Source organism: Neophocaena asiaeorientalis, unplaced genomic scaffold (assembly GCF_003031525.2).
Source record: "Neophocaena asiaeorientalis asiaeorientalis breed wild unplaced genomic scaffold, Neophocaena_asiaeorientalis_V1.1 scaffold206, whole genome shotgun sequence".
In the NCBI taxonomy this organism is placed as follows: domain Eukaryota; kingdom Metazoa; phylum Chordata; class Mammalia; order Artiodactyla; family Phocoenidae; genus Neophocaena; species Neophocaena asiaeorientalis.
In genome coordinates, this window is record NW_020174578.1 from 1661325 (window position 1) to 1672736 (window position 11412).

An 11412-nucleotide genomic window follows, 5' to 3' on the forward strand; every position below is an offset into this window, starting at 1 on the left:
GCGAGCACCCCTCTCCACCCCAAAGCTTGTGGCAACCGCTCCAACCCCTCGGGCCACCGGGGTAGGGAGGAAGTGGGACTTGCCTCCGACAGGGGCTGCAAAGCAGCATCCCACGCCCACCGCGCAGGCCGACACCAGGAGATCAAGCTGCCCAGGCACAGTCTGCAACAGAGAAGCTCGCGGACAGGGCGGGGGAGCGCTGGGGCGGGGGAGAGCGCACGAGATGGGGTGGAGGGGCAGAAACAACAAAGGGACGGGGCGGCACCGGAGGGGAACTGACACCCGGGCGGCTGAGGAGCGGACCACGTGCCAAGCCCCGATGCGGGGGGAGGGATCGGGGGGGGGGTGGGGGGCGTCAAGGAACGGGCACAGTCTAAACAGCGGCGTCGCGTGGCTGCAGTAGGCGGGTGGCGCCACGTGTGTGGGGACGAGGGAGCGTGGGTTAGCGCAGTGCCCGGCTCAGCATCACGGCCAAGGCAGCCCTGCCCCACCCGCCAGCGCGCACAGCCCCAGCTCCTTTTGCCTTCTCAGCCTTACCTCGTACACCCCACAGAGCACGGACATGAACTTGCTGAGGACAGCGGCGCAGATGCTGGCAATGTGGACAAAAGGGCCCTGGGAGAGAGGAGAGGGACGAGGGGTCAGGGGCAGGGGGCCGGATGGGGGGCTTGGCGGCATTCTTGGACAGACATTGGTTGCTCCAGGCACTGTACCAGGGGCTGGAAATACAGACGTGAGCAAGATAGAGGTTCTGCCTTCGCAGAGCTTCATCCCAGGGAGGAAGGGGGGTGATACGCCAGCATATTATCATTTCAGAAAATGTCCCCCGCTCGCCACGAGAGAAAGCCCCCGCTCAGCAACGAAGACCCAACGCAGCCATAAATACATATATACATACATACGTACATTTGTTTCAAAAAAAAGGGAGAAAAAGTAAATGCTAGGAGCTAAGAAGAAATTGAGGGAGGGTCAGAGGAGAGAGAGAGAGACAGGAAAGCTGAGGGTGGGATGGGGAAGGTCACAACTGAGTAAGGCCTTGGTGGAAATGAGGCGTGAGCCGCATGGGCATCAGGAAGGAGAATGTTCCAGGCTGAGGGGACAGCAAGTGCAGGAGCCCCACGAGGCGGGCAAGCTCCCGCAGTTGAGTGGCAGGAAGTGCCTGTCACTCAAGCTCGGGGGAGGAGGGGCAGCCTGATCTCCATAGCCCCCCTAGGCCCCAGGAATAAGTGTGGACCTCATTTGCAGAGGAATGGAAAGCCATTCGAAGTTCCTGACCAGAGGGCAGACATTCCTGATTCCATTTGGAAAAGATAACTCTGGCTGCAGGGGGGGCGAGAAGGTACAGGAGCACAACCTTGAAAAAAAAACAGCCTCTTTTAGGTCTCAGTTTTCACAGAATGTGTCTGGATTGTCTCTAAGGCAGTGGTTCTCAACTGGGGGAGATTTTGCCCCCAGGGGACCTTTGGCAATGTCTGGAGACATTCTGATTGTCACTATGGGGGTTGGGGGGGAGAAGACTGCTGCTGGCATGTAGGGGGTAGAGGCCAGGGAGGCTGCTAATCATCCTGCAATGTACGGGACGGCCCCCCAGAACCAAGAATCACTCAGCCCCAAATGCCCACTGTGCCCAGGATGCGAGATTCTGCTCTAAGGTGCTCCCAGCGCTGATGAGGACCTTCCCATGTATCTCTTCTCCAGAATCCCCATGGTCCACGGCTGTCCCTGGAGCTCCCTCTAGACTCCGTGCTGCCCTCTGCCTGAGGACAAGCCCAGCTCACCCCACAGTAACTGGAGTCCTACCTCTTTCCCCACAGGGATGCCACTGCCCAGCCCCGCAGTCAGGGCCACAACCTTGGCCACGAAGGCCTTGAGGGTGAGATATTCCTTCAGGACAACCCCGCGCAGTATCGTCTTCATTTCAGGGATTCCGGAGCCTAAAAGGGTTTTTAAAAAAACGATTGTGTGCAGGTTCAAGCTGGAGGTTAAAGGTAGACGGACATCCAGATAGTGGAGCGAGGTCTACAGGCCAATGAGATTCTGCTGGATTATGTTGATGGCATGATGGGGTAGGATCTGGGAAGTTCTCACCGACAGCCTGGGGAGAGATGAGGTGGCAGAAGAGGGCACTGAAGAGGATGAGGATGAGTGGGAAGCTGACCCAGACCAGGAACTGCAGAGGCAGGTGGGGCTGCATCTGGTAGTAGGTCCACTTGTAGGCTGCAGAGACAGGCGTCTGGGCTTAGTCCTATGTGGATGGCATGTTGCTGCCATCCCACACTCACGGCATGGAACAGCGCGCTAGGAGCATGCTCCCGCCATGGCTGTCCCGTTCGACCTCAGAAATGGCACTGCTGTCATTTGACACAGTGGGGGGTCTAAGCTGGGCATGAGACGTGACCCGTTCAAGTTCCCACCACTTGTAGGAGGTCAAGTGGGCGCCAGTGCAGCAAACCACACTCTGTGGGCGCTTCATTGGAGGCTGTGGCTCACCCATCCAGCCCGGTTAACCCGGCACTGAGGGGCTCCTGGGACTCCAGGTGTTTCCAGTTGCCTGAACTGAAAAGTCCTAGGAGAGCTAGGACAAATTGGTCACCCTGTGAGAGGGGTCCCCACAGCTTGGCTGGTAGCAGGTGGGAGGGGCAGAAAAAATGGATCTGGGTCTGGGTCTGGTCTCATCCTGGGCCAGAGCTACACCTGATCTCCTCTGTGTACCACCCTCCTCCCAAAGCCCCCCCAGCTTACCCTAGGTCGAAGCTCTAGAACAACTGCAGTATGGGGAGGGCTGAGGGCAAAGGGCCAGGTTAAACCTACCCTGAAGGGTTTTGGCACTGACATAATCCATGCACCAGCTAACCAGAGCCATAAGCAGCCCCAGAAGCAGCAGAAAGATCCAGTCTTCCCCTAATTTTCTTCTCATCACGAGTCCCAGACGGTGGATACAACCTAGGAAAAGAAAGAAAAGGGGAGCAGGTAACCAGTCGCTACTGTGTGTGTGTGGCTGAGGATGGGACGTGCAGGGCCCTCGGGGTCTTGTCTCTATGTCTCTGAGTTTCTTCTCACTGCTCTGCCCTTCAGAAGGCACCAAAGTCCAGTTCCCCATTGGCTACTTGATTCCTTTCTAAACCCTAGTTTCTTGGGGCTGCGTGGGAGGGATAGTAGGAAGGCAGAGTGAGAAGGACATGGGAGCCATGTCTTCTCCTTAATACCTGGAGGAGAGCTTTGGTGTGTGTGTGGGGATGGCGAGCCAGAAATATACAGCAGGTCTTCTGAGCTAGTGTCCTAATCCCTGTACGTCCTTGCATTGCACATTCCTTTATCCCCCGGTCCCCATCACCTTGACATTTAGAATAGTGATCCTCTTCCGTGTTGTCCATGGAAGCACTGGAGTCGATCGTCTCGGGCATCCCTGTGTCCTGCTCGTTGTCTGAGAACTGTGCTTTGTGATGGCCATAGATCTGGACAGAGGGAAATGGGAAAGGTCTGTCTTGTTGAAGAGTTAAAAGAAATAGAGGGAAGCATACAGATCCACAGATAAAACAAACAAACAGCTTTTTAAAATCCTGGGTGTTGGGCTTCCCTGGTGGCGCAGTGGTTGAGAGTCTGCCTGCTGATGCGGGGGACATAGGTTCGAGCCCCGGTCTGGGTAGATCCTACATGCTACGGAGCTGCTGGGCCCATGAGCCATGGCCGCTGAGCCTGCGCGTCCGGAGCCTGTGCTCCGCAACGGGAGAGGCCAGAGCAGTGAGAGGCCCGCGTACCGCAAAAAAATAAATAAATAAAATAAAATAAAATCCTGGGTGTTGAGGGCCTCGGGCAGGGTCACTCTGTGGTCATCCATGCCCTCCCCGCCCCACTCTCCGTCTGCACTTTTCCCACTCCTCACCCTTGTCTATCCATCCACACCCTTGCACATCTGTAGTCATCTTGGTCAACAGCAGCCTTCATCAAGGGGACCAATTTCTACTCTGAAGTAGGGATACAAAAACTGTGCTAAGGGCTTCCCTGGTTGTGCAGCGGTTAAGAATCTGCCTGCCAGTGCAGGGGACACAGGTTCGAGCCCCGGTCCGGGAAGATCCCACATGCCGGGGAGCAGCTAAGTTCGTGAGCCACAACTACTGAGCCTGCGCTCTACAGCCCGCGAGCCACAGCTACTGAAGCCCGCGCGCCTAGAGCCCGTGCTCCACAACAAGAGAAGCCACCGCAATGAGAAGCCGGCACCACAACGAAGAGTAGCCCCTACTTGCCACAACTGGAGAAAGCCCGTGCACAGCAATGAACACCCAATGTAGCCATAAATAAATACATACATACACACATCCATAAATGTATTAAAAAAAAACCTGTGCTGATACGGGACATCTGCATCAATTACATGTTTTTGTGTCACTGCTTCCTCTGTCTCAGCCTCTCTCGTTTCCCCAGACCCCTCACACTGATGTGGACGGGGTGAGGAAAGACCAGCAGGTGACTCTTCATTGCCCTTGGCCTTGGTGTGTCTAGCTTCAATGAGGCCCCTCAGATGCCCTGCCAGGCTTAGACAAAGCCCATCCACCTCCCCGTCCTGTGCTCAAATGCACAAACTGGACCCAGCCCGGATAAAGCAAGTCAGTCCACTTCCTCCTGAAGTAGAGCTTGCGTGTTTGGGGTGTGTGTGTGTGTGTGTGTGTGTGTGTGTACACTGGCAAGGTCTCTAACTGCCCCGCCTCCACTGCACTAACTACGTCCTCTGGAGCCAGGGTCAGGCCAGGCCATGTTGCTGGTTCTGGGAGAGCATGGGTGGAAGAGATCTGATTTCACAATACAAGAAGTAGAGTTTATGCCCGAGTCCTGGACAGGCACGCACTAATACCCTGCTCATGGCTCTTTCGTCTTCTGGGATGTGACTGAGAGAAGCCGTGTTTCCCTCTGTGCCCTACCTGGCCCCTGAGAGAAGACATTACCCACGGGGGGCCAGCACACTGGCTGCGTCAGCCCCCTTGGTTCCCAGGCTGGTGGAGACGAGAAGAGGGTGCTCCATGCCAAACTGGGCTGGGAAACACTGAAAGAGCCGGATCTGTGCTGGCTGGACCAGTGTGCACCAGTCGAGCAGGGCTGGGGGGGCAGGGAGAAGGCAAGCCCGAAAGTATTCGCAGCGTCCGGATTCCTTAACAAAAACACCAGGGTGGGGGGCGGGGGCTGGGGCTGGGGCTGGGAGGATGGGTGAAGCGATGCTGACAAAACACTGATGACTGATCACCGGGCAAGGGGTACTTGGGCATTCATTACACTGCTCTTTCTGTTTTTGTATGAGTGTGAAATTTCCATAATAAAATTTAAACAGAGAAAAACTTAAGTCCAAACTCCCCTTCTTTGCCTTCAGGGCTCTTTGGAGGCCAGCCCAACCCTACTTCCCAAGTCACCTCAGTATTCCTTTCCAACAGGAAGCTTCACGCTAGTGCACCTGGTTTCCTCACTGTCACCAGAAGTGCCATAACTGCACCTTTACGCAAGTTGTCGTCCCACCCAGACTGCCTCCACGGTGACGGTGAGCCCAGGGCCATGAGGAGAGGTCTTTCTGTCCAACCCCACACAGTGTTCCAGAGTCCCCTCCTCCAGGAAGCCCACTCTGACTCACCATTGGAGCCTCTGCTGGCTTTTGTGTCCCAGTCCCCACCTGATTCTCCGGGGCTGCCCTTACCCACCACCCTCGGGATGGATCCGGACTGAGACGTGGATCCTCTGGACCCCCGACGCTGAGATCACCCAGCCCAGGCCAGCCCTCAGTTTCCCAGTCCTGTCTAGACCCCGTAAACTAGAGGAACCACAGTCCACCCCCTCGTTGGCTAAAACACTTTTAAATCTTGATTTCCTGGTCCTCCTGGCAGGTTCCATCCTGTCGCTCTCTGCATGCACATTCACTAATGTGAATGGCTAATCCTAACCTGTGTATTTATCTGCGACAAGCTCCCAGCCTGTCATTCGGCGGTGCTCATCCCATTGCCCATTCCTAGACGTCTAGAAGCCCTGGAGGATATTTATCCCTGGACATCCCTAATTAGTTCACAAGCCCCTCTCTCTGGGTACAGATCTCTGTACCTGTCCAGGTGCCTGCCATTTCATCGATTCTTAATTAATCCTCCCACCTGAAAGTTGGATTATATTTCTTCGGCTCGTTTGACACTGGTCTACCTTTGATCACTGATATGCAATTGAGTCCATTTTCTCCACTCACCCCAACTCTTCTGCCTTCTGCAGAAGTGCTGATTTGTGTGTGTCCTGCCGAGGGTGGGGAGGGAGAAATCCTCCGGTGGTATCTGCGCGCGGGTGAGGGCGTAAGGACAGCTCACGCACACAGAGGTCGGGTGAGGGTGTAAGGACAGCTCACGCACACAGAGGTGTGGTCCCCTCTGCCACTCACCTCGTGTGGGTTATGTAAGCACGAGCTCGTCATGCATGTGTGGCTCTGCCCTCTCCCCCCAGGATTCGGGGGTTCTGTTAGTAAAGCTTGTGTTAAAGTACCCGTGTATCTCTGTATAAGGAGCTCACAAGGCTGAACCCAGACCTTCGAAGAATGTTCATATTTTGAACACATGACTGCGTACTTTTTCAAGTTAAAAAGATCACAGTGCTCCCTCTTTTCACCTGATTCCTCTTTGCCCCCAATCCATGGCACCACCGTCTCCTCGAATCCACCGCCCCCTCCCCTTAGGACTTTACCTGTGTGGGGCGGGCGTTGGGACGGGAGCCTGCATCCCTCCGGAGCCTGTGCTGCAGGCCCCCACTCTTGGAGGGCAGTCCGTAGCTGGTGCAGTGTTCAAAGGGCATGTACTGGTACTGGGGGGCGCTACCCCACCAGCTGGGCTCGGCCCCAAGCCTCTGGGACCCAGATGGCTCCATGCTCCCTCCCCCAGCCAGGCCTCGGCCTGCTTGTCCCTGCCCTCCCCTAAGTACAGCTCCTTAAGCCTGCCCTCCTGCCTGTCCCCAAGGCGTCTGGGGCAGCGTGCCCACCCCCAGCTATTTATAGCTATCTCTCCGTCACATGATCCCCCCCCCCCAGCCACATCTGATCTGCTTGGGGTCGAAGCAGGTGTGAGAGCCGTGTGGGGGAGGGGTTGGGATGAGAACCTGTGGGACAGCCCCGCAGGGAATTCCCTCAGCAGGGCCAGCACTGTCCCCCTCCTTAGTCACTAGGAGGCTCCCAGCCCCAAGCCACTGGTCCGGCTATAAACATTGCCCAGACCTGGATGGAAAACGGCTTCGCATGCTCTCAGACCTGTGTGCTGCCCCGGGTCTGCATCCTCTAAGCAAGCCACCTCTTTTCTTCAGTCTGTGGGGACATGAGGGCTGAGGAGCTGGACGGAGTGATCCTAGGGTCCCGAAGCACCGGGGGGCAGCTCACCTGGCAGAGTACCCGGCGCCTCTCTGCCATCTTTCCCTGCGGGCTTGTTCCCAGCTCTGTGTCTTCCTGAGGTTTAGTTCTCATCTGTCGAACCAGCTCTTCCCCAAACCCAGCCAGTGTTCAGCTTTCTCCTCCAGCTCTGCCTTTTCTGTCTGCCAGAGGCTGCTGGTGATGCTTTGGGGTCATCCCCTTGCCCACACCTTCATCACCCCCTGGGCGTGGGACACAGGGGTAATAGCCTCGCGTTCTGGCATTTCTCCCACGCCCCAGACTGGTACGCGTCAGCCACACCAGCAGCCTGGACGTACAGGGAGGGACTGAGCCTCCGTTTAGACCGTGAAGCATCCCTCGGAGGTCTATCAGGGCAGGTTAGATAACGGGGGAGAAGGGGAAGTGGGCCGGGGGAACGAGGGAGGCCGAGGAGGGAACGGAAAGGGCGTTTCTCGTGATGAGCCCGACACACATAAAAGACGACAGGGAAGTACTCTGATATTCTTCCCTTTTCAGGTCAATAAATAATTTTTGGCCAAGGCCAAACTACTCTATCTGGCATCACACTTTTTTTTAAACCAGTTTTCCTAGTACAGTCCTTCCCCTCTGAGCTCTTCACTATAGAAAAAAATTGGTAAACGTGAGCCAATGTGTGGTTTAGGATCCATCACCAAGTGAGGTCTGTCCCAGGACAGCCAAAGTTCAGGGACTGCAGGGTAGGGACACCAAACATCTGGTCTACAGTTACATTTTGTTCTAGGCTAAATGGGACTGTCCAAAGCAGGTGGGAGAATGAATACCATTAAAAGTACCTTTTCTAACATAAATCTGAAGGCCTATAATCTACCCATGAAGATTAAAAATGTGTGATTTGAGGGCCTGGAGGTTCTGTAACATCTCACTCCTCTGCAGGCAGAATGTAAGAAAAGAGATCTAAGGGGATGGTGTGAGATGAAAGAAATACTTTCTTAATTAAGAAAATAGAATGCCGAAGTGCAATTATATTCTTTGCGGGGGGCTTCAGAAACAGAAAAGGTTTTCATGCCTTTGTGGAGTATGGCTCCCCGAAGGTAGCCAGTTTCTGTAGGGGCGCAATAATCCCAAGAAACAAGTATCTAGGGCAATTGCTATTTCTTCACCGCTCCTGAGAAAATCAGGTCCTGGTTGTGGATTCCAAAATTTGAAGGCAGAAGTTGCTGGCACTGAGAAAACCCTCATACCCCACCAAGCCCCCTAGAAGAACCAGCAGCAATTCTAAAAACCAGATTCTGAAATCACGAGGGTCGAGGAAATCTATAGCTGCTAGCGCTGGAGGGCAAGGATTTGAGAGTAATGATCTTGAGTCTGAGATTAGAGCTAGTTAAAATCTCATGGGTTATCAGCCTGCAAGAGAAGAAAATAAAATGTAAACGGTGCCCCCCTCCATCCCAACACCCCATGGGTGACAGTGCTTAGGCTCTTATTTGGAAGGCCAAAGATGGGTTTCTGGGGAGTTCTTTGAAAAGCTCCTAAATTTGGAAACAAATTCATAAGCATGCATTTATCTATGAGATATGTATACCGTACATGTATTCTTTTGGTGTTTTAAGTAGACTTTCTTGAGGTCCATGAGACTAGAAGGTTAAAACCTATAGGCTTATAGAATTTCTATTTGAAGGAAGGTTGTTGAAATGACCATCTGGGTCACAGGTGCAAGGGGACGTGTGTTAGGGTATAGGTGGTCGTGAACAAGCCAGCCCCTTGGCATCCCCACATCAATTTAAGCAGGAACTTTCTCCCTGGGTTAAACCCTTGTTTTCAGACTCCCACCTCTTCAAGTCTGGCCTCTCCAACCATTGGATGATACACCATTACATTCTCTCTAAGGCGCTTTCGGTCATGACTTCCCCTCTGCATATCCAGCCTAGCATGGAACCCATGACCACCTACTTTCTGAAACTTCACCTAGGCAACTGCAACTTCCTCTGAACACACTTTCCCTTTGCAGTTGTCCTCACTGGCAGTCATTTCTCCTCTACTGCTTATTGGACCTTGCCTTCCAGATCCTTCAAAAATCCCTGGTCCCTTCCCATACCTTGCATATGAGGCCTTCCCGAGAGCGCTGGACAGGGCTCTTTCTTTCTCCCCTTCTGTATTTTTGAACACGATACAGTACACTTTCCCCTATTCTCTACCCCAGAAGGGCTAAGATGGAATAGTCTTTGGTCTCAGGCTCCTTCTCCCAGCTCAGTGGGAAAAATCTCTGGCCCCAAAAAGTGAGGAGGGAGAAAATCTCATGCTAAGAAAAAAGTCACAGAAGCAATATTGTTAGCGGAGAGCATGAACTCAAGTTGCCAGACTGTTTCCCATCCTGGCCTCCGTTTCCTCAGAAAGGCAGTAACTTAACAGGGTTACAGAGAGAAAAGAACGCACGTGAAAGTCATAGTGCCGGCCCCAGAGCGAGCTCTGAATGTTAATTTGTGTCATTAAACTGAAGTTTATTCTGTGAGATGGTTAACAGCCATCTCAGATGTCCAGAGAGGTAGGTGTACACATGCAGGTGGGCTACGGGGTTAACAGATGGTTAACAGATGTGTAATGTGTTAACCCTGTGGGATCCACCATGCATCCTCGTAGGGTAGCGTCCTTCATCCTTTTAAGGTAGCAATGATTTCCCTGTGTTTAGATAAGGGTGAGATTAGGTACCTTAGCCACGGTCTCTGATACCTTAAAAGGCCAAGCCACCATTTGCCATCTATTTAATTCTAGAGTCCACGTCCTTAAAGCTACATCTTTTTTTTTTTTTTTTTTTGGATAATTGAAGTCTCTGAGCCTCATTTTCCACTTTTGAAAAAGAACCAGGGAGATGACACCCTCCTGGCCTGTGGGAGGATGGTGTAAAGCTGCACAGCCCCTGGGAGATGCACGGAGCGCTCGGGCAACTATAGCTGTTATGAACCTCTTTGCCTCAGACCACTTTCCCCCTCTGCTCATATCCCATCTGCCCCATTTCTTCCTGTATTCCTCTTCCCTATTACAGGAAACAGGATGGGGGAGGGCAGCAAACGGCCACCCCCAGCTCAGGGATGGGGTATAATTTTAGAAAATCCCCTGGCAGAGGGGACAGAGCTCTGAAATTCAACCTGATACCCTTATTCAAGGGTGGGGCAGGAAGGACGTGGAATCCAGCTCAGCATATGCTGCTCTTTAATCCCCAACACACCGGCCTCCCCAACTCTTTCCTTCCACTATTCCAGTGCCCCTCCCTGGGGCTGTGTCTCCACCTCCCACCCCTGGAGAAGGTCCCCAGGTCAGTGCCCCTCCTCCACCCAGTGATGTTTCAGCCCAGCTTCATCCCTGTTAACCCTTCCTCCTCTGGACTCCTGGACAAGCTTCCTTCCCCCAAGGTCCACAGCAGCTTCCTACCACAATGCTCCAACAGAACGTGTTAGCCCCCCGTAGCCCATCTGCATGCGTACACCCACCTCTCTGGGCGTAGACACATCACACACCAAGAACTCCCAGGTTACACAGCCCACTGCTTAGACCTCTTCCATGCTGCCCGAGAATTCTCTTACGACCTATGCCCACCCTGGAAAACCTTAAATCCAAATTGGATCACGTGAGATTGGAAATTCTAGGATCCTCACCCTATTCTAGCTCAACCTGTTTCTCCAGCCTCCATCCCATAATCTAAGCAATCCAGAACTAACACTGCTTGCCAGTGACTCTTCCATCTCTTCTGACCATGAGGAGTCCCAGTGCTGGTAGCCATATTTTGGGGTTGCCTGTGACCATGACAATGGAGATGGGCTCATCCAAGGTGTAGATCTGGTTGTATAAAAAAGATCTGGCAGGGCTTCCCTGGTGGTGCAATGGTTGAGAGTCCGCCTGCCAACGCAGGGGACACGGGTTCGTGCCCCGGTCCGGGAGGATTCCCGCATGCCGTGGAGCGGCTGGGCCTGTGAGCCATGGCCACTGAGCCTGCGCGTCGGGAGCCCGTGCTCCGCAACGGGAGAGGCCACAACAGTGAGAGGCCCGTGTACTGCAAAAAAATAAAAATA

At 53.7% G+C, this 11412-nt stretch overlaps 1 protein-coding gene across 1 annotated transcript in view; it reads right to left on the bottom strand.

Annotated features, from left to right (window-relative positions):
- CLCN1 (chloride voltage-gated channel 1) overlaps window positions 1-6876 on the bottom strand; it is a 32162-nt gene extending 25286 nt beyond the window's left edge. The window contains exons 1-6 of the mRNA XM_024758054.1: window positions 6697-6876; window positions 3335-3455; window positions 2812-2943; window positions 2089-2217; window positions 1801-1934; window positions 538-615 (exon numbers count right to left, since the gene is read on the bottom strand). Coding sequence (XP_024613822.1) covers window positions 538-615; window positions 1801-1934; window positions 2089-2217; window positions 2812-2943; window positions 3335-3455; window positions 6697-6876 — 774 coding nt within the window. The remainder of the gene's footprint in view (window positions 1-537; window positions 616-1800; window positions 1935-2088; window positions 2218-2811; window positions 2944-3334; window positions 3456-6696) is intronic.
- Between the last annotated feature and the right edge of the window lie 4536 nt (window positions 6877-11412).